This window comes from Oncorhynchus clarkii, chromosome 25 (genome assembly GCF_045791955.1).
Source record: "Oncorhynchus clarkii lewisi isolate Uvic-CL-2024 chromosome 25, UVic_Ocla_1.0, whole genome shotgun sequence".
In the NCBI taxonomy this organism is placed as follows: Eukaryota; Metazoa; Chordata; class Actinopteri; order Salmoniformes; family Salmonidae; genus Oncorhynchus; species Oncorhynchus clarkii.
The window spans coordinates 7793545-7816513 of NC_092171.1; the positions used below are offsets into that span (position 1 = coordinate 7793545).

Genomic DNA, 22969 nt, shown 5'->3' on the forward strand with positions numbered 1-22969 from the left:
TGTCCACCACCCAAAGAACATCCAGCCAACTTTAAACAACTGTGGGTAGCATTGGAGTCAACATTGGCCAGCATCCCTATGGAATGCTTTTCGACACCTTGTAGAGTTTATGCCCTGAGGAATTGAGGCTGTTCCGAGTGTAAAAGGGGGAGGGTGCAACTCAATATTAGGAAGGTGTTCCTAATGTTTTGTATACTCAGTGTATACTGATGTTCCCTTACAGCCTGCGCTAGAGGTTCTAGTGAGAGTTCAAATAGGCATCCCTGTTTTGACATCCTATGCAATACAACTCAGGCGGACCAGGTTTCCTATTTGGATGCATGCAGTGGGACCACGGTAGAGGGTACGAACCATATGGATAAATGAGGGTGCGAAGCCAAAACGCAAACAAAGCTGGACATAGATAGTCCCACTCCACGCCGTCAAAGGCCTTCTCTGCATCCAAAGAAAAGACTGAACAAGACTGCTGCTGAGCATGGGCAGCATCAATAAAACTGTACGTAGTAAACAACGGATATTATCCGAAGCCATACGGCCCTTTATGAATCCTGCCTCATCTAAATTTACCAGGGATGAAATACAAGTGTCCAATCTTCTTGATAGAACCTTTGCATACAGCTTGAAATCACAATTCAAATTTGACAAGGCCCTGTAGCTGGAACATTCCACAGAATCTTTTACACTTTTTAAAAGAAGGGAAATAAGTGCAGTTTTCTGTTATCTGTGAAAAGTTCCAACCTCAAGTGAATAATGAATTGAGTCCAGAAGAACAGAACCAACAGTATCCCATAATACAGTGAATAATTTGGGTGGTATGCCATCCAGCCCTGGCCATTTTGATTTTGAAATTGAGTCTAAATAATCTTTCAATTCACCCAAGGTCATGGAAGCATGTCATTTGATTGCATGATTCTCTGAGTGTAGGGAGCTCCAAAGAATTGCTGTTATCCTTCAAAGCCTCCAATGAATACAGTTTTGAGTAGAAGGAAGTGAAGGCTTGATTGATTAGAGAGGTACATAAGTCACCATATTCATTTTTTATCATATCAATGGATGCTAATTGGTCTGATTGCCTCAGTCTCAATGCCAAAAGTCTGCTCAGCCTGCATTTTCATAGTTGTTTTGACAGGTTGGAGAAATTGAGAAATTCTGCCTTGGAGGACAGAGACTTGCATTCAGATTTGACAGTAGACAGTTCCCTCTGTCTGTCATCTGTATAGTTGGATCTTTGTAAAGATTCATGGCGAGATATTTTATTCTCAAGGGAAGATGACTTACAGTTAGGTTCTCTATTCCGATGTGAGGAAAATTGTGTGCAAGCTCCATTTATGAAACACTTTGTTACTTTCCATAAGGAGTGTGAATTGACATCTGATTGAGAATGAACCTCAAAGAAATCTTGACCGCCTTTCTTAATTTGGTTAAAGAAGTTGTTATTTTGTGTGAGAGAAACATTGAAATGCCACCTCTTAAACCTAGAAGGTCCAGGGGGGTTAAAAATAAATCAGGGCAGGCGCATGATCCGACAAGAGAATCTAATAGTTGCATGGGTAATCCATTAAAAAATATATATATAATACATTTGAGAAAATGAATGGTGGCGAGAGGAATAGAAGGTGTAGTCCTTGGTAGTTGGGTTTCTCAGACGCCAGACATCAAACATTTTCAATGAAGCCCTTCCTGCAGAGATGTCAGGGTAGAATCAATAGTGTGGTCAACTAGTAAGTTCAAATCATCTCCCAGGATGAGAACATAGTCTGAGAAATCCTACAACTTTAGCTTTAGACCATAAAAAGGAGGGGTTGAACACATTAGGTGCACATATTGAGGACAGGCAGAATTGGGTACCATTAAATGTGACCATTACGTGACAAAACCTTCCCTCACTGTCTCCACCGGAAATTCCAATCTTAACATTAATCAACCCGCAAAATATAGAAAATGTGGTGTACAATCAGAGATGTCAGAGCATTTTTTTTAGATGCACTCAAAAGGGTTCCAAAAGGGTTCTTCGGCTGTCTGCATAGGAGAACCCTTTTTGGTTCCAGGTAGTCACCCTTTCATGTTCCAAGTAGAACACTCTCTGGAAAGGGTTCTACGTGGAATCCAAAAGGGTTATACCTGGAACCAAAAGGGTTCTACCTGGAACCAAAAGGGTTCTACAAAGGGTTATCTTTTGGGGACAGCCAAAGAACACGTTTAGGTTCTAGATAGCACCATTTTCTAAGAGTGTAGACCTATGTTTTTGCTTATAATTTCCTATATGTTTGTAGACTGTTAGTCAATTCGTCTAAAGAGACATGCTGCTTTTCTGTAATTACTTGTTGCCCTAGAATACTAAATAACCCAGTAGAGTCGATTTAGTATTCTAGGTGCGTCTTTCTAAGTAAAATTCTGTCAGTTTAAGGTTTTTCAAAACATGAGACATCCCGGTGTTTGCCAGACCATGACACATCCCGAAAATCGGTCAAAAGCGTCCAAAGTCAGTATCTTTCGATGTGCCAACTTCTGTTTGTACAAACTGTGGAAAGGGGAGATTCTCACGAACACGATGGTGTTCTCCTTTTTGCACTACGACCCCCACAAGTGTCATGGGACTCGTCTGAAGACAGTACCGTCAATGTGCTTGACTTCTGTTTATGCTAAGATTTCAGTTTGGCTTGGATGCATATTTTACAGTATGTGGTTGAAATACTATCAGCTTTTATGAAGGTGATAAAGGTAGCACCTTTACAGATGGTCCCTGAACGCACATTATCTCAAGATGCTGAAAGAAATAGTCTTTCTCCACTCCACATTTGGAGAATAATTTTAATGCATGAAATGGTTAATTCTGCTGGAGTTAATATTAGGCTATGTGAGACATTATATACAGTCGTGGCCAAAAGTTTTGAGAATGACTCAACTGCCTCAGTTTGTATGATGGCAATTTGCATATACTCCAGAATGTTATGAAGAGTGATCAGATGAATTGCAATTAAATGAACTGAATCCCCCAAAAACATTTCCACTGTATTTCATCCCTGCCACAAAAGGACCAGCTGACATCATGTCAGTGATTCTCTCATTAACACAGGTGTGAGTGCTGACGAGGACACGGCTGGAGATCACTCTGTCATGCTGATTGATTTGGAATAACAGACTGGAAGCTTCAAAAGGAGGGTGGTGCTCGGCATCATTGTTCTTCCTCTGTCAAGCATGGTTACCTGCAAGGAAACACGTGCCGTCATCATTGATTTGCACAAAAAGGGCTTCACAGGCAAGGATATTGCTGCCAGTAAGATTGCACCTAAATCAACCATTTATCAGATCATCAAGAACTTCAAGGAGAGCGGTTCAATTGTTGTGAAGAAGGCTTCAGGGGGCCCAAGAAAGTCCAGCAAGTGCCAGGACCGTCTACTAAAAGTTGATTCAGCTGCGGGATCGGGGCACCACCAGTACAGAGCTTGCTCAGGAATGGCAGCAGGCAGGTGTGAGTGCATCTGCACGCACAGTGAGGCGAAGACTTTTGGAGGATGGCCTGGTGTCAAGAAGGGCAGCAAAGAAGCCACTTCTCTAGAGGAAAAACATCAGGGACAGACTGATATTCTGCAAAAGGTACAGGGATTAGACTGCTGAGGACTGGGGTAAAGTCATTTTCTCTGATGAATATCCTTTCCGATTGTTTGGGGCATTTGGAAAAAAGCTTGTCCGGAGAAGACAAGGTGAGAGCTACCATCAGTCCTGTGTCATGCCTACAGTAAAGCATCCTGAGACCATTCATGTGTGGGGTTGCTTCTCAGCCAAGGGAGTGGGCTCACTCACAATTTTGCCTAAGAACACAGCCATGAATAAAGAATGGTACCAACACATCCTCCGGGAGCAACTTTTCCCAACCATCCAGGAACAGTTTGGTGATGAACAATGCCTTTTCCAGCACGATGGACCACCTTGCCATAAGGCAAAAGTGTTAACTAAGTGGCTCGGGGAACAAAACATCGATATTTTGGGTCTATGGCCAGGAAACTCCCCAGACCTTAATCCCATTGAGAACTTGTGGTCAATCCTCAAGAGGTGGGTGGACAAATGTTAGGTGAGAATTATCGGTTAATTGAATGATTAGAATATTCCGCCCTGAAACATATAATTGTATGGAAGTGATTAGAATGCATAACATCATAATCAATAAATGTGTAGTCTAGTCAGAAGTAGGGTAAAGACAATATGTCTTTATGGTATTATAAACACAGACTGTCTGAGCTTGGTGCCGACCTGACTAGAGATTTGGGAGAAGAACAGGGAGTATGTCTCAAGGACAAGGTCACTAATCTCTGGCGGCTGGGTAGCAGGACATGTGTGTGTGTCTGTTTGTATGCATGTGTGTGTGTGTGTGTGTGCGTCTGTTTGTATGCATGTGCGTGTGTGTGTGTGTGTGTGTGTATGGTTGTGGGAATGTGTGGGTGTGAGAAGTCAGTATAACATGAATTGTTTTGTATTCCTGACTTTAGGACGTTCCCGTGAATAAACCTTTTAGACTATCTATTGTAGCTGGGCCTCCGTCTGTTTCATTCGACCAGGATCTTACAAATTCTGGTTTGCAGACTGAGTAATATAATTAAATTGGCGTATGTACCTGGTGAACAACATTTTCTTATCAACAAACAAAACGCCAAAATTCAGACAAACTCCAAGCATTGATTATGCAAGATTGGGCTGCCATCAGTAAGGATGTAGCCCAGAATTTAATTGACAGCATGCCAGGGCAGATTGCAGAGGTCTTGAAAAACAAGTGTCAACACTGCAAATATTGACTCTTTGCATCAACTTCATGTAATTGTCAATAAAAGCCTTTGACACTTATGAAATGCTTGTAATTATACTTCAGTATTCCATAGTAACATCTGACAAAAATATCTAAAGACACTGAGGCTGCAGACTTTGTGAAAATTAATATTTGTGTCATTCTCAAAACTTTTGGCCACGACTGTACCTACAGTCAGTATCCAACATTCAGGCTACTATTCCATTGTGGACCCCAGAAAGAGTAGCTGCTTCTATTGCAACAGCTAATGAGTATACTAATAAAATCCAACAAAAAATCTGAAAAGTAGCCTATAGTTCCCTTCACGTGCCATTTTGAAGTCACGTCTTGTGACTGTCACAATCATCACACAATTGCGATCATCCTCCTTTAGCACTTCACCAAATATTGAACAAAGATTAGGCTTCTGTTAATTGGCATGTACACTGAGGATACCAAACATTAGGACCACCTTCCTAATATTGAGTTGCGCTGGATGTCCTTTGGGTGGTGGACCATTCCTGATACACATGGCAAACTGTTGAGCGTGAAAACCCCAACAGCTTTGCAGTTCTTGACACAAACCGGTGCACCTGGCACCTACTACCATACCCCGTTCAAAGGACTGAAATATTTTGTCTTGCCCATTCACCCTCTGAATGGCACACATACACAATCCATGCCTCAATTGTGTTAAGGCTTAAAAATCATTATTTAACCTGTCTCCTCCCCTTCATCTACACTGATTGAAGTGGATTAACATGTGACATCAATAAGGGATCATAACTTTCACCTGGATTCACTTGGTCAGTCTATGTCATGGAAAGATCAGGTGTTCTTAATGTTTTGTACACTCAGTGTATTTGGAGGGATTACAGTTCTAACGACAGAGAAAAATTCTGAATGAAAATCCTCAGTGGAAGCCTATAGAATGAATTTCACAAGAATGACACATTTATGGATTTTAATGCATTGTTTTCTCTTCATTCAACCCACCACACACTCGTCCTTCAGTCACACAATATTTCAACCCACGCATCTACGAAGAAGACTTTGGCCATACAGATTCAGTGCTCCACCACATCCCCACAGGCACCACCCCACCCAGCTGAGAACGGTTCCGTTCAATCCCCCATCACTCTACCAGGAATTCACAGCCTTTTGAAACAGATGCTGGACAAAGGAGTGGTACATGAGAGTGCTAGCCCTTGGGCTGCATCTATTGTCCTGGTCAAGAAGAAGAATGGTACATGGCGTTTCTGTGTTGATTACAGAAAGTGCAACTCAGTAACCCACACCCCAGGATCGAGTTATTCCTTAACCTGAAAAAGGATGCCTGGTACTCCACTCTTGACCTCGCCAGTGGCTACTGGCAAGTGGAGGTGGACCCCCGAGACCGGGAGTAAAATGCCTTCACCACCCCGCTGGGCTGTTCGAGTTTAAACAGATGCCGTTCGGGTTGTGTTACCTGCCAGCCCCTGATGCAAAGGTGTCTGCGGAACCAGGTAGGAGAATCATTGGTTATCTACCTTGACGATGTAACCCCTGAAGTGTCACCTGTTCCAGAGGCAGGTCACTTACCTTGGGCATGTGGTGGGCACCCAGGGGGGGACACCAGACCCTGGTAAGGTCGAAGCAGTAAAGGAATGGGTTACCCCTACCACAGTGAGTCAGGTAAAATCATTCCTGGGCTATGTGGGGTATTATACAGTGGGGCAAAAAAGTATTTAGTTAGCCACCAATTGTGCAAGTTCTCCCACTTAAAAAGATGAGAGAGGCCTGTAATTTTCATCATAGGTACACTTCAACTTTGACAGACTAAATGAGAAAATAATCCAGATAATGAATTTATTTGCAAATTATGGTGGGAAATAAGTATTTGGTCACCTACAAACAAGCAAGATTTCTGGCTCTCACAGACCTGTAACTTCTTCTTTAAGAGGCTCCTCTGTCCTCCACTCGTATTAATGGCACCTGTTTGAACTAGTTATCAGTATAAAAGACACCTGTCCACAACCTGTTAAGGGAATTTTTATCAATGGTGACTAATTATGTATACATTACAATCAGGACTGACTAATCAGAATACTAATATGTTACTGTATATGTACTAATCCGAATACTATTATGTTACTGTATATGTACTAATCCGAATACTATTATGTTGCTGTAAATGTATGAGTTTTCTTTCTTGATCCCAGTACTGAATATAATGTGTGCGTGAATGTGGTCAAGAGTTAGAACAATGACTGTCTGTTCCGTGGTACAAACGAATCAGACTGGCTAGAATGCTTATCTACACGAGAAAACCTTGACTCGTAAATGATATTAAATTGGTAGGGAGACGGATGTGGGAAGGCTTGAGACCATCAAAGAAAATCCTGATTGGATATTTTTTTCTCTTCAGTATTAACCATTCTCTTTCCAACAAAAACTGAAGAGTTTCAATCAAAAGATCATAAAAATGATCGTAAAGATGAAGTAAAAATCCAAATGAAATTGAATTAAATATATACAGTACCAGTCAAAAGTTTGAACACCTACTCATTCAAGGGTTTTTCTTTATTTTTACTATTTTCTACATTGTAGAATGATAGTGAATACATCAAAACTATGAAATAAAACGTATGGAATCATGTAGTAAAAAAGTGTTAAACAAATCAAAATGTATTTATATTTGAGATTCTTCAAAGTAGCCACCCTTTGCCTTGATGACAGCTTTAGGGCTCCCACTCAGGGCTCCCGAGTGGCGCAGCGGTCTAAGGCACTGCATCAGTGCTAGAGGCATCACTATAGATCCTGGGCTGTATCACAACAGGCCGTGATTGAGAGTCCCATAGGGTGGTGCACAATTGGTCTAGCGTCGTCCGGGTTAAGGTTTGGCTGGGGTAGGCCGTCATTGTAAATAAGAATTGTTCTTATTTGAATTGTTTTATCAATGTGTATTCGCTTCTGAGTCTCAGTCTCTTCAACCCAGCAAGTGAGGCTATTAGCTGTCGTAAAGAAGTGACTCTGGAGGCTGGAAAGTCCCGCCTATCACACTGTCAAATGAAGCACAACGCTGGAAATCTATCTGCATCCACATGAACTAGTCCCGGCATTGTTCTTTGACAAACACAGAAGGTTGTAAATTTAATTCAATAGAAGAAAACAGAGGGGGAGAGAGACTGCCAATTCCTTAATGTAGCAATTGGCTACAGTCTCTCCCTCTCCTTCTCTCGCTCTGTTTTATTGTATTGAATCATATGTAGCCTAATACTTAAACACTTATCTAAAGTGGGCAGGGGGGAACACTTGAAATGCACTAATCTGAAATATGTAGTTTGGCTGTTATAAGGTATTATATAAGCCAACGGTCATCTATTAGGCATTTATTCAGTAATAGTAATTCTATATCTAATAAATGTGTTCATTCATTCATAAGTAGGAAGTTGCTGGGCCCAGCACATGCAGTGTGGTCCCCTGTTCTTCTGGTACCAGTGCAGTGGGAAGGGATACTAGTTTTAGCAGAGACAGCTCAGAAGTAAGTACAGTAGATATAGGAGAAGAGAGACACACAGATGTAATGTCAGTTAATATGTTGGCTCTATATGTAATAGCAATTAACACTTAGGAGTGACAGTGACAGACAGAGTGACAACAGAGGAGCACAAGGAGAATCACAGACAGAAAGACAGTGACAGGCAGACAGAGACAGACTGCATACCAGGGAGGCAACAGAGGCACAGTTAAACTGGTGAGTTGTATCTCCAGTGGTGCTTTTACCTGTTGTATTTTTATTAAACATGAGCTGGTTAAAAAAAAGGATGATGTTTCACCAGTCACCGGAACTGTAAAATGAGAGAGCGGAATTTGTCCCAGTACGCCCTTGTTTTTAAGAGACACTTCCTACCTTTCCCAAATAAAGTATTGTTAATTGTGAAAAATACCTGGTTGTCAGTCATACTTCGTGAATTTGCACCATAACCACAGTTTTCTCATATCTGACATGTCTAACTCTGGCTTGCCTTACACTTAAAGGTTAGCACAGCAGCTGTGGGAAGAGAACATGACCACAGATATGCACTTGCTGCACGTTTGCAACACTGTCCTATACCATAATACTGTAGTTTGCAACAGTTTACACATCAAATCAAATTTTATTTGTCACATGCTCTGAATACAACAGGTGTAGGTAGACCTTACAGTGAAATGCTTACTTACAGGCCCTTAACAACGATGCTTTAAAAAGTTAAGAAAAATAAATAAAAAGAAGTGTTAAGAAAACATTTTAAGATTTTAAGATTATAAACAGAGTAGCAGCAGCGTAAAAGAGGGGTCTGGGTAGCCATTTGTTTAGCTGTTCAGGAGTCTTGTAGCTTGGGGGTAGAAACTGTTAAGAAGCCTCTTGGACCTCGACTTGGCGCTCCAGTACTGCTTGCCATTCGGTAGCAGAGAGAACAGTCTATGAATAGGGTGGCTGAAGTCTTTGACCATTTTTAGGGCCTTCCTCTGACCTCCTGGTATAGAGGTCCTGGATGGCAGGAAGCTTAGCCCTGTGATGTACTGGGATGTACACACTACCCTCTGTAGTGCCTTGTGGTCGGAGGCAGAGCAGTTGCCATACCAGGCAGTGATGCAATCAGTCAGGATGCTCTCGATGGTGCAGATGTAGAACCTTTTGAGGATCTGAGGACCCATGCCAAATCTTTTCAGTCTCATGAGGGGGAATAGGCTTTGTCGTGCCATCTTCACAATTATCTTAGTGTGTTTGGACCATGATAGTTAATTGGTGATGTGGACACCAAGGAACTTGAAGCTCTCAACCTGTTCCACTAACAGCCCCGACGATGAGAATGGGGGCGTGCTTTGTCCTCTTTTTCCTTTAGTCCACAATCATCTCTTGGACACAGGGACTATGGTGGTCTGCTTAAAACATGTTGGTATTACAGACTCAGTCAGGGAGAGGTTGAAAATGTCAGTGAAGACACTTGCCAGTTGGTCAGCGCATGCTCGGAGTACACGTCCTGGTAATCCCTCTGGCCTTGTGACTGTTGACCTGTTTAAAGATCTTACTCATATCGGCTACGGAGAGCGTGATCAGTCGTCCGGAACGGCTGGTGCTCTCATGCATGTTTCAGTGTTACTTGCATAGAAGTAATTTAGCTCATCTGGTAGGTTTGTGTCACTGGGCAGCTCGTGGCTGTGCTTCCCTTTGTAGTCTGTAATTGTTTGCAAGCCCTGCCACATCCGACAAGCGTCGGAGCCGATGTAGTACGATTCAATCTTAGTCCTGTATTGACGCTTGCCTGTTTGATGGTTTGTCTTATAGGCTTCCGAGTTATAGTCCCGCTCCTTGAAAGCGCCAGCTCTACCCTTTAGCTCTGTGCGGATGTTGCCTGTAATCCATGGCTTCTGTTTGGGTCTACTTACAAACAGTTAACAAGGTGGTGGCAGTAGCACCATCAGAAACCATTTACAGATTTTTTTATAAATTGGAAATGACAATAACTAGTAAAGAAATTAGTTCTAACCATAATCACCTTGGCCCAATCGCTGAGTCATATTGTGGAACACTGAGGTGTGTGGTGTGAGTAGGCACTTTTCCTACATGATCTTGAAGCCAGTGGAGGCTGGTGAGAGGAGCTATAGGAGGACATGTGGTTTCCATGTTTGATACCATTCCATTAATTCCATTCTAGACATTACAATGAGCCGGACCTCCTATAGCTCTTCCTACCTCTACTTGAAGCCCACCCAACACCATCCTCTGCGGAACCATTCAACAGTGAGAAGACCAGTCAGTGGGTTAACTAACAAGGTTGGAAACCACAGTGTGCAACTGTGTCTTCAGAAGCTCACACCAAGTAGGCGGGGAACAGCCCCGTTTGCAAGACTCATGATGCTCCACCCTGAGAGTTGTGTCGGAGACAGCGGCTAAGGAAAGAGACTAGGAGACAGAAGCGAGGGATTTAATCATTTCACAGTTTGACCGTAAAATCAGCTAATTTTGTGAGGTTGCATGGAAAAAAGCACCATGGAAATAAACAGCCCAAAAATAATGACAATCATGTTCACTTTATTTGTTGTTGTTTTCCATTGAATACATACAAATACATAGACATATATAAACGCACCCACAAACACAGAAAATTATATCTACATTATGCATACAAGATCATTCATTCGGAGATCCTTCTGCAGCCTGTGTCACCAAAATATGCCACAAATACGACGACCAAAGGGTGTAAATCATCTCAAGTGTATGTATTGGAATCCAAGTGACACTAGTCTTTAACGGTGTGAGAACTCAAGGAGGCGTCCTCACAGTGAGGGGGCAACAGTGAGCAGGCACTTGGCATCTCTGGAGAGGAAGTGGCCCACGGGAGTCCTCTGGCCCCAGGTCTGCTGCAGGACCTCGCGGTCCAGTTTGTTGAGCCTCTGGGAGCACAGCCGCAGGTCCTGGACCTGTTCTGACAGGCCGTCCAAACTACAGCTGTCCCAGGGGCCGGCTACCTGACAACCTGAGAAAGAGAGATGGAACAAATTAGAGGGACTTAGAGAGACAAATACAGACTGAGAACCAATAGACTACTATAGGCCTAATGTACCTTGGAGGTTGAGATGGGTCAAAGGTCTCTGGGCGTCACGGAGGGCGGAGAGGAGGCTGTAGAGTCCTGCTGAGGTCACCGCTGGGTTCCCTGACAGGTCCACAGACACCATGGAGGGAAAGACAGGCAGACATCTGGACACACAGAACATACGGATCTCAATATTCAGTCACATAAATCAGAGGTACTGTACAGAGCGGACACTTGGAAAAGGCACAGGCAGCTCAACTAAAGGACAAGGGTGACATGAATAGAGAGAAAACACAAAAATGCACACACACCTGGCGAGGGTGGCCACGCTGTTGTCCGTCAGTCCATTTCCCCCCAGGCTTAGATGGGTCAGGGAGCAGTCATCCTGTGGAACACACAAAGAACCAATCAGAACCATGTCCTCCGTGACTCAGCAAGGGACCAATCAAATCCCGGATCTCATGGTGTGCCCTTGACCAGGCAATTATAACGATGTATTAGTAGTACGTCTTTGTACCAGACCTGGGTGTGTATTTGATCATTTATTTAAATATCTATTTTATGTGTGAGAATTTTCAAATAAATGTGTCCCGAATCAACTACTTCTAGTGGTTAAATGGATTTGAGTCAGTGAATTATTTTTTCAAATACATGCCAATACTTCAAGTGGATTTCCAAAAACGTGTTTTCTGGAAAATAATGCATTTATTAATTTGCCAGTTGAAAATGTGACAACATCCACGGAAGTAGCTAGCAAGTTTACTGGCTAGATAGTTGCAGTAGTTGCCTTGGTAACCAAACCATCATCCTGGGCTTGCTATTATGAAAATCGAATTAAACAATGCCAATGTCTTCAATTCAACTTTTGCCTTCAAAAGCAGCTCAAAAATAGAACATGTAAGAATGAACTTCATAGCCATTTGAATTATACCGCGCAATTGTATGGAAATAATTCAGCAATAAAAGGCCTGAGGGGGTGTGGTATATGGACAATATACCACGGCAACGCTGTCAGAGGAAGGCCCAACGCTTGGACACAATCCTTAGCAGTGGTATATTGGCCATATATCAGAGGTGCCTTATTGCCATTATAAACTGTTTACCAATGGAAAATAAGTGTTTTGTCATACCCGTAGTATACGGTCTCATATTCCACAGCTATCAGACATGTAGAGCTTATTATAAACTGGGTGGTTCGAGCCCTGAATGCTGATTGGCTGACAGCCGTGGTATACCACAGGTATGACAGAACTGTCATTTACTTTTATAATAGCAATAACACACCTCAGGGGGGAGTGATATACAGTACATTCGGAAAGTATTCAGACCCCTTGCCTTTTCCCACATTTTGTTACGTACCAGCCATATTCTAAAATTGATTAAATCGTTTATTTCCCCTCATCAATCTACACCCAATACCCTATGACAAAGCAAAAACAGGTTTTTAGAAATGTTGTACATTTATTAAAAATAAAAAAACTAAACTATTCAGACCCTTTACTCAGTACTTTGTTGAAGCACCTTTGGCAGGGATTACAGCTTCGAGTCTTCTTGGGTATGACACTACAAGCCAGCCACTTTAATAATGGGAATTGATGGGAAATGATGTAAAATATATCACTAGCCACTTTAAACAATGCTACCTAATATAATGTTTACATACCCTACATTATTCATCTCATATGTATATGTATATACTGTACTCCATATCATCTACTGCATCTTTATGTAATACATGTATCACTAGCCACTTTAACTATGCCACTTTGTTTATATACTCATCTCATATGTATATACTGCACTCAATACCATCTACTGTATCTTGCCTATGCCGCTCTGTACCATCACTCATTCATATATCTTTATGTACATATTCTTTATCCCCTTACACTTGTAAGGTAGTCGTTTTGGAATTGTTAGCTAGATTACTTGTTGGTTATTACTGCATTGTCGGAACTAGAAGCACAAGCATTTCGCTACACTCGCATTAACATCTGCTAACCATGTGTATGTGACAAATAAAATTTGATTTGATTTATTTGGGAAGTTCTCCCATTCTTCTCTGCAGATCCTCTCAAGCTCTGTCAGGTTGGAAGGGGAGCGTCTCTGCACAGCTATTTTCAGGTCTCTCCAGAAATGTTTGATCGGGTTCAAGTCCGGGCACTGGCTGGGCCACTCAAGGACATTCAGAGACTTGTCCCGAAGCCACTCCAGCGTGGTCTTGGCTGTATGCTTAGGGTTGTTGTCCTGTTGGAAGGTGAACCTTCACCACAGTATGAGGTCCTGCGCGCTCTGGAGCAGGTTTTCATCATCAAGGATCTCTATAATTTGCTCCGTTCATCTTTCCTTCTATCCTGACTAGTCTCCCAGTCCCCGCCGCTGAAAAACATCCACCACCACCATGCTTCACCGTAGGAATGGTGCCAGGTTTCCTGCAGATATGACACGGCATTCAGGCCAAAGAGTTCAATTTGGTTTTATCCGACCAGAGCATCTTGTTTCTCATGGTCTAAGAGTCCTTTAGGTGCCTTTTGGCTAACTCAAAGTTTGCTGTTGTGCGCCTTTTACTGAGGAGTGGCTTCTTCCATTTAAGAATGATGGAGGCCACTGTGTTCTTGGGGACCTTGAATGCTGCAGAAATGTTTTGGCACCCTTCCACAGATCTGTGCCTCGACATAAATCCAGTCTCTGAGCTCTACAGACAATTCCTTCAACCTCATGGCTTGGTTTTTGCTCTGACATACAGTCAACTGTGGGACTTTGTATAGACAGGTAGGTGCCTTTCCAAATCGTGTCCAATTAATTGAATTTACCACAGGTGGACTCCAATCAAGTTGTAGAAACATCTCAAGGATGATCAATTTAAACAGGATGCACCTGACCTCAATTTCAAGTCTCAATAAATGTGTTCTTTTTAATAAATGTGCAAATGTCTAAAAACATGTTATTGCTTTGTCATTATGGGTTATTTCATGTAGATTGTTGAGGAATTTCCATTTAATCTATTTTAGAATAAGGCTGTAACAAAATGTGGGAAAAGTCAAGGGGTCTGAATACATTAGTCGACATGAACACTACTTAACAGGGGGACCATCACCACATTTGTTCCTCTATTGAAGACAATCTTGCCAGAGCTCCCCTTTAAGTCAAATGCTATATACACTTTAAGATACAACCATTGTGTCTTCCTTAACATATCAGCACGTCTCTTGGCCTGAATAGCAAACGGCAACGTTGTGCAGCAGATAAGTGTGAATGACATGCTTCCTTTTCAACCTGTGAAATGTTATTTCCGCACGCTTTCAGCTGCGCCTGCCTCAGACCTGTGGTACAGGTAACTGCCAAAATAAAGGAAACACCAACAAAAGGAGTTGGGCCACTACGAGCCGGCCAGAACAGCCTCAATGCACCGTGGCATAGATTCTACAAGTGGCTGGAAGTATATTAGAGGGATGTGACACCCTTCTTCCATGATAAATACCATCATTAGGTGTTTCATGTTTGAGATGAAAAAAAAATTCAGGCTCCACTCCAGAATCTTCCATAAGTGTTCTATAGAACTCGCCAGCTTGTCGTCCTAAAAAATGCGGAAATGAGTTAGCATTTTCTACCTCTCGTTCCGTTGGGCATTCCTAAAGGGGAAACGAATGGGGAAAATAAACAGGGTATAAGGGAGATATGCCAAAAATAAGGTCTGAGGTTAACACAGGCTAAGGATATCTTATACATTTTGTTCTAGGAGAGCCTTTATGTGCTCAGAATAAGTAAGTTGCTAACGAGTCACTAACCGTCTGAGAAATGGAACTACAACATTAGTCGCAACATTTCCGAATCACTACAGCGACCACGCAAACTAGTCTACGCTACATTACGCCAAAAAGGTAGATGGTTAAGTTAGCTTTCTGCTTACCAGCTCAAACAAAAATACAAGGATGGTATATTGTTTTGCTCCAGGCTGCAAACCATATCTCTTCAGCGGGAAGGTGCTAATTTTATCATTTCTCGAACGATGTTGTCCCGAGGAGACTTTGGGTCCGCCTAATAAGTAATCTAAGTCTGTTAGCTAGACGTCAAAGGCATGCGACCAGAGGGGTTTTATTTTTTTACAGGTTAGCACAGATGTTAGCTTTTTACAAAAACCACAAAAAGTGATGTTAGCTGATGAGATCTCATAGAAGAAAATGTATAAGATCTCATAATCCTGTATAGGGTTGCACATTATGGGGAACATTCAGAGGTGGAAAGTTTGTGGGAATTAACAGGAATACATGGGAATTAATGGGAATATATGCAAATTAATATTAATACCATTTAAATGTAGATGTTTTTTTTGCATTGGATATATTTACCATATCATATGGAGACATAAACCTTTTATCTTATCAGAAGTAGACATAATTGCAAATGATTAAATCCTTCCAATAGAAAAAAACTATTTAGTTACGAATTTAACTTTAATTAAATGAGTTCACTCTTCACATGGGATGATTTCACTGAACAACAAAAGAAAGGGACTATTGAATGATCCATCGCATCTCCCAAAAACATTTTCAACATACATCTGTAAAAGTCTAAAAACTAAAGCTTTGGTTATCTTCCTCCCAGGTTTCCATGTCTTCTCCCTGGACCTCCTCAATGTCCACCTCTTGAACAGACTCTGAGGCCTTATCTTTACTGTCACGTTCCAACCTTGTTGCGGATTGCTCGTTGTCAGGCTCAAAAAGCCTCAAATTTTGCCCGAATGGCCACCAATTTTTCAACCCTTGTATTGGTCCAAACAAGGACCATTTGCACTTTGAGGTGGCTGCTGGTGGTGGGATTTGTAGGATGATCGAGGCAACAGGGGAAAGAGCCTCAGATCCACAAAGTCCCTCCACCAGGTGTCTGATGAGATATGTTGGCACGACTGCCATATTGCATCTCCATCCCAAAGCCTTTGCTTGGAAGTGTCCTTCGCCAGACTGCCAAGAACCTTGCCCTCATCCAGGCCAAGATGGGACACGGTAGTGCTGGGCATTTTTATACTAATTAACTCAGGTACCACACCTGTGTGGAAGCACCTGCATTATATATACTTTATATCCATTATTTACTCAAGTGTTTCCTTTATTTTGGCAGTAACCTGTATGGGTTTACTGGTTAGAGAGAAACAAGAGTTACCAGAAACCTAACCAATTGTTTGGCCAATATCCAATAATAGCATTTACCAATTCATTTATTTTAATTGCACAGCAGTTTCTTTTCGTGTACATTCACGAACAAATTTACACCCACTTAAGGCTACTTAGAGAATATGATAGTTTGTGCAGTTCTTTCGCCAAACAATGCTTAATTAATGTCAAGTATTCTAATGATGCAGTTTTTTAATTTGTGCGTGTGCGTGCGTTTGTGTGTTTGCATGTGCTGTGTACCTGGGACAGGACTGACGTCAGGTGTTCTAAAGCAGGGTGGTCAGCGGATCCACAGCGGATGGCAGACAGATGGAGGTGTGTGAGACAGTGGAGAGGCAGAGTCTTCAGGACCAGCTCAAAGCCTGTAGAGCCCAGAGCATTATGGGATAGATTCACAGACTTCAGGTGCCCTGTACCTGTAGGATGATGAGATGATACTGATTCTTCTGGAACATTTCAAACTACCTCAAACAGATAGCAATGTGTCCATTTGGAGTTGTCTCCTTCACCATTTATATACATTATATTTAATAATAATAATAATAAGAATAATAAAATACCATTTATCCAAAGCGACTTACAGTCATGCATGCATACATTTTATCTATGGGTGGTCCCGGGACTCTGGAGTGGCTGATGCTAATATTTAGAATATCAGTGTGAAAAGGGTATATTAATGAGCCTGTTTACCTGCCAGGGCTCTGGCCAGTAGGAGACGGTGTTGCTGTAGGCAGCGGGCTGTGAGGTTGCAGGCCTGCAGGGAGAGGCTGGCCAGTAGGGGGCACGCTGACAGCAGGCAGGACAGGGCCTGGGACAGACCATCACCCAGCGGGTTCACACTCAGGTCCAATTCCTCCAGACACTAGAGAGAGATGGGAGGGAAGAGACGACCATTTTGTTTAGCTCGCCATCAACACATCCATCCATATGTAGCAAGGCGGACGTGATGTAGCCGCACTACGCCATCCTTTACATAGTCGTCCTGTTCTTATAGTTTAGATATGAATAATCTACACATTGCTGAACCTATAGGTGAGCAACAATAGTGAACACATACATACCACATTATTGATTCAAACTTTTGGTCAGTCATATACTATTCTTAAATAACATGACCTCTGTGCAGAATAGAACAATATAAAATGACACAGACCGGTGTACTGTAAACCATCACTGAAGATAAGGTACAGAATCCTGGGCCCCTACACGTCCATATAAAGGGCACAGCACAGCGAGAGTCTTACAGGTGAGTATTATACTTCAGTCCCATAGGGGCGCATATGTTTCTGAAACAACATTCTGGGATGCTAAAACATTCAAGGATAACAAAAAAGGACTTCTAACATTCATAGCTTCACTTGCTTTCCAGCTGAGAGTATTTCACTAGAAAATAAGAAACTATTCTTACAAATTACACTAAGTAAATACAAACGAACTAAGTAAATACAAAATCAATCACTATTTATACTGAACAAAAATATAAACGCAACATGTGAAGTGTTGGTCCCATGTTTCATGAGCTGAAATAAAAGATCCCAGACATTCTCCATATTCACAAAAAGCTTTTCTCTATTTAGTGCACAAATGTGTTCACATCCCTGTTAGTGAGCATTTGTCAATTTCCAAGATAATCCATCCACTAGACAGGTGGCATATAAAGAAGCAGATTAAACAGCACGATCATTACACAGGTGCACCTTGTGCTGGGGAAAATAAAAGGCCACTAAAATGTGCTGTTTTGTCAACACAATGTTGAAGGAGCGTGCAATTTGCATGTTGACTGCAGGAATGTCCACCAGAGCTATTGCCAGATAATTTAATGTTAATTTCTCTACCATAAACTGCCTCAAACTTTGTTTTAGAGAATTTGGCAGTCCATTCATCCGGCCTCACAAACGCAGAGCACGTGTGGACACGCTAGGCCAGGACCTGTCACTTCTAGGTTAGACTACTGCAATGCTCTACTTTCCGGCTACCCGGATAAAGCACTAAATAAACTTCAGTTAGTGCTAAATATGGCTGCTAGAATCCTGACTAGAACCAAAAAATTTGATCATATTACTCCAGTGCTAGCCTCTCTACACTGGCTTCCTGTCAAAGCAAGGGCTGATTTCAAGGTTTTACTGCTAACCTACAAAGCATTACATGGGCTTGCTCCTACCTATCTCTCTGATTTGGTCCTGCCGTACATACCTACACGTACGCTACGGTCACAAGACGCAGGCCTCCTAATTGTCCCTAGAATTTCTAAGCAAACAGCTGGAGGCAGGGCTTTCTCCTATAGAGCTCCATTTTTATGGAACGGTCTGTCTACCCATGTCAGAGACGCAAACTCGGTCTCAACCTTTAAGTCTCTACTGAAGACTCATCTCTTCAGTGGGTCATATGATTGAGTGTAGTCTGGCCCAGGAGTGGGAGGGTGAACGGAAAGGCTCTGGAGCAACGAACCGCCCTTGCTGTCTCTGCCTGGCCGGTTCCCCTCTTTCCACTGGGATTCTCTGCCTCTAACCCTATTACAGGGGCTGAGTCACTGGCTTACTGGGGCTCTCTCATGCCGTCCCTGGAGGGGGTGCGTCACCTGAGTGGGTTGAGTTACTGATGTGGTCATCCTGTCTGGGTTGGCGCCCCCCCCCCCCCGGGTTGTGCCGTGGCGGAGGTCTTTGTGGGCTATACTCAGCCTTGTCTCAGGATGGTGAGTTGGTGGTTGAAGATATCCCTCTAGTGGTGTGGGGGCTGTGCTTTGGCAAAGTGGGTGGGGTTATATCCTTCCTGTTTGGCCCTGTCCGGGGGTGTCCTCGGAATGGGCCACAGTGTGTCCTGACCCCTCCTGTCTCAGCCTCCAGTATTTATGCTGCAGTAGTAGCTTATGTGTCAGGGGGCTAGGGTCAGTTTGTTATATCTGGAGTACTTCTCCTGTCCTATTCGGTGTCCTGTGTGAATCTAGGTGTGCGTTCTCTAATTCTCTCCTTCTCTCTTTCTCTCTCTCGGAGGACCTGAGCCCTAGGACCATGCCCCAGGACTACCTGACATGATGACTCCTTGCTGTCCCCAGTCCACCTGGATGTGCTGCTGCTCCAGTTTCAACTACGGAAAACGAACACAATTGCATTTTATCGATGGCAATTTGAATGCACAGAGATACCGTGACGACATCCTGAGGGCCATTGTCGTGCCATTCATCCGCCACCATCACCTCGTTTCAGCATGATAATGCACGGCCCCACGTCGCAAGGATCTGTACACAATTCCTGGAAGCTGAAAAAGTCCCAGTTCATACGCACCAGACATGTCACCCATTGAGCATGTTTGGGATGCTCTAGATCGACGTGTACAACAGCGTTTTCCAGTTCCCGCCAATATCCAGCAACTTCACACAGCCATTGAAGAGGAGTGGGACAACATTCCTCAGGTCACAATCAACAGCCTCTATACGTGTCACGCTGCATGAGGCAAATGGTCACACCAGATACGGACTGGTTTTCTGATCCACACCCCTACATTTTTTTAAGGTGTCTGTGAGCAACAGATGCATATTTGTATTCCCAGTCATGTGAAATCCATAGATTAGGGCCTAATGAATTTATTTAAATTGACTGATTTCCTTATATGAACTGTAACTCAGTACATTCTTGAAATTGTTGCATGTTGCGTTTATATTTTTGTTCATTGTAGTTACCGGGAAAGCAGGTTGAGTCTGCCCTTCCAAGGCGTTCGCCGCCTTCTTAAGCCCCTCCCCCGTGATGTGATTGGAGGACACATCCAGATGGCGGAGCCGGGGCATGGTGACGGCAGTGGCGACCAACTCAGGGAAGAGGTCATCGTGTAGACGGTTGCCAGACAGCTGTAGCTGGGTGAGGCTGGCCTGCAGTTTGAGGGCACGGAGGAGAGGGGAGAGGGAGGAGGGGGGCAGGCTGAGGCCACACACTGACACAGAGGGACTGCCGTCCTGCACCTCACACAGACGAGCCACACGCTTGTTCTCCTCTAGAGACAACACACACACACGCACACAGAAACACATGGCATGGATTAACAATGCACTTCAGGTATTCAAATACCAGTAATTTAGGGATACACGCTCAAAACTGTGAATTCTGTTATTCACCGATGAACTGGGTGTTGATTAAGGGAGCCCCACGCACCTCTCTGATTCAGAGGAGTTGGGTTAAATGCGGAAGACACATTTAGGTTGAATGCATTAAATTGCGCAACGGACTAGGTTCCCCCTTTCCTTCCCATATTCGCACATTTCCGCGGCAGGAAATTAACCAGAGAGGTATCAGTTGTTCACATACTCACCCACTGCCAGGCTGCGACAGGCCTTCTTGTAGCGCTCAGGAAGAGGGGGGAGGTCCCACGAACACACCTCAGCCAGGACCTGCAGTGGACATAATCATCAGATTACACATTTGTGTTTCTAATATTGCAATCCTTCACATCACCATTTAAAACGGAGGTGGCACTGTTCCAGATGATCAACACAAGTAACAGAATTTGCCATCACAGTCCTACTTATGCCTATTTCAAGGTAGGAGTTTCTTCTACCGACAGATCTAGGATCACCCTATCCTCACTCTTAAATGTTAACCATTAGACTGAGGGATTAAATAAGATCTGATCCTGTGTCAGTGGTTAAAAAGGTCCAATGCAGCAGTTATCATCTCAATATCAAATCATTTCTGGGTAACAATTAGGTATGGTGTGATTGTTTACGATAAAAATGGTCAAAGGGTACAAAAATAGATTCTTAGCAACAAAAATGTTGCTAGGAATGTCGGAGTGGGCAGGGGAAAATTAGCTGTTATTGGCAGAGAAGCACCAGTGACTGTCTATAAAAAAAGTGGTCAGATGAAGCAGATGCTAAACTATAGGACGGTTTTGCTAGTACAGACTGGAATATGTTCCGGGATTCTTCCGATGGCATTGAGGAGTACACCACATCAGTCACTGGCTTCATCAATAAGTGCATCGAGGACATCGTCCCCACAGTGACCGTACGTACATACCGCAACCAGAAGCCATGGATTACAGGCAACATTCGCACTGAGCTAAAGGGTAGAGCTGCTGCTTTCAAGGAGCGGGACTCTAACCCGGAAGCCTATACGAAATCCCGCTATGCCCTCCGACGAACCATCAAATAGGCAAAGTGTCAATATAGGACTAAGATTGAGTCCTACTACACCGGCTCCGACGCTAGTCGGATGTGGCAGGGCTTGCAAACGATTACAGACTACAAAAGGGAAGCACAGCCAAGAGCTGCCCAGTGATACAAACCTACCAGACAAGCTAAATTACTTCGATGCTCGCTTCGATTCAAATAACACTGAAATATGCATGAGAGCATCAGCTGTTCCGGACGACTGTGTGATCACGCTCTCCGCAGCCGATATGAGTAAGAGCTTTAAACAGGTCAACATTCACAAGGCTGCAGACCCAGAGGGATTACCAGGACGTGTACTCCGAGCATGCACTGACCAACTGGCAAGTGTCTTCACTGACATTTTCAACCTCTCCCTGACTGAGTCCGTAATACCAACATGTTTCAAGCAGAGTCCCTGTGCCCAAGAACACTAAGGTAACCTGCCTAAATGACTACCACCCTGTTGTACTCACTTCTGTAGCCATGAAATGCTTTGAAAGGATGGTCATGGCTCACATCAACACCATTATCCCAGAAACCCTAGACCCACTCCAATGTGCATACCGCACCAACAGATACACAGATGATACAATCTCTATTGCACTCCATACAGCCCTTTCCCACTTGGACAAAAGGAACACCTACAGTGCCTTGCGAAAGTATTCGGCCCCCTTGAACTTTGTGACCTTTTGCCACATTTCAGGCTTCAAACAAAGATATAAAACTGTATATAAAACTGTATTTTTTTGTGAAGAATCAACAACAAGTGGGACACAATCATGAAGTGGAACGACATTTATTGGATATTTCAAACTTTTTTAACAAATCAAAAACTGAAAAATTGGGCGTGCAAAATTATTCAGCCCCTTTACTTTCAGTGCAGCAAACTCTCTCCAGAAGTTCAGTGAGGATCTCGGAATGATCCAATGTTGACCTAAATGACTAATGATGATAAATACAATCCACCTGTGTGTAATCAAGTCTCCGTATAAATGCACCTGCACTGGGATAGTCTCAGAGGTCCGTTAAAAGCGCAGAGAGCATCATGAAGAACAAGGAACACACCAGGCAGGTCCGAGATACTGTTGTGAAGAAGTTTAAAGCCGGATTTGGATACAAAAAGATTTCCCAAGCTTTAAACATCTCAAGGAGCACTGTGCAAGCGATAATATTGAAATGGAAGGAGTATCAGACCGCTGCAAATCTACCAAGACCTGGCCGTCCCTCTAAACTTTCAGCTCATACAAGGAGAAGACTGATCAGAGATGCAGCCAAGAGGCCCATGATCACTCTGGATGAACTGCAGCGATCTACAGCT

At 43.1% G+C, this 22969-nt stretch overlaps 1 protein-coding gene across 1 annotated transcript in view; it reads right to left on the minus strand.

Moving 5' to 3' along the window:
* Positions 1-10902: 10902 nt before the first annotated feature.
* LOC139383492 (tonsoku-like, DNA repair protein) overlaps positions 10903-22969 on the minus strand; it is a 30103-nt gene continuing 18036 nt past the window's right edge. The window contains exons 22-28 of the mRNA XM_071128050.1: positions 20811-20889; positions 20188-20495; positions 17202-17373; positions 16752-16927; positions 11652-11725; positions 11371-11504; positions 10903-11283 (exon numbers count right to left, since the gene is read on the minus strand). Of these exons, the coding sequence (XP_070984151.1) occupies positions 11084-11283; positions 11371-11504; positions 11652-11725; positions 16752-16927; positions 17202-17373; positions 20188-20495; positions 20811-20889 (1143 nt within the window). The 3' untranslated portion in view covers positions 10903-11083. The remainder of the gene's footprint in view (positions 11284-11370; positions 11505-11651; positions 11726-16751; positions 16928-17201; positions 17374-20187; positions 20496-20810; positions 20890-22969) is intronic.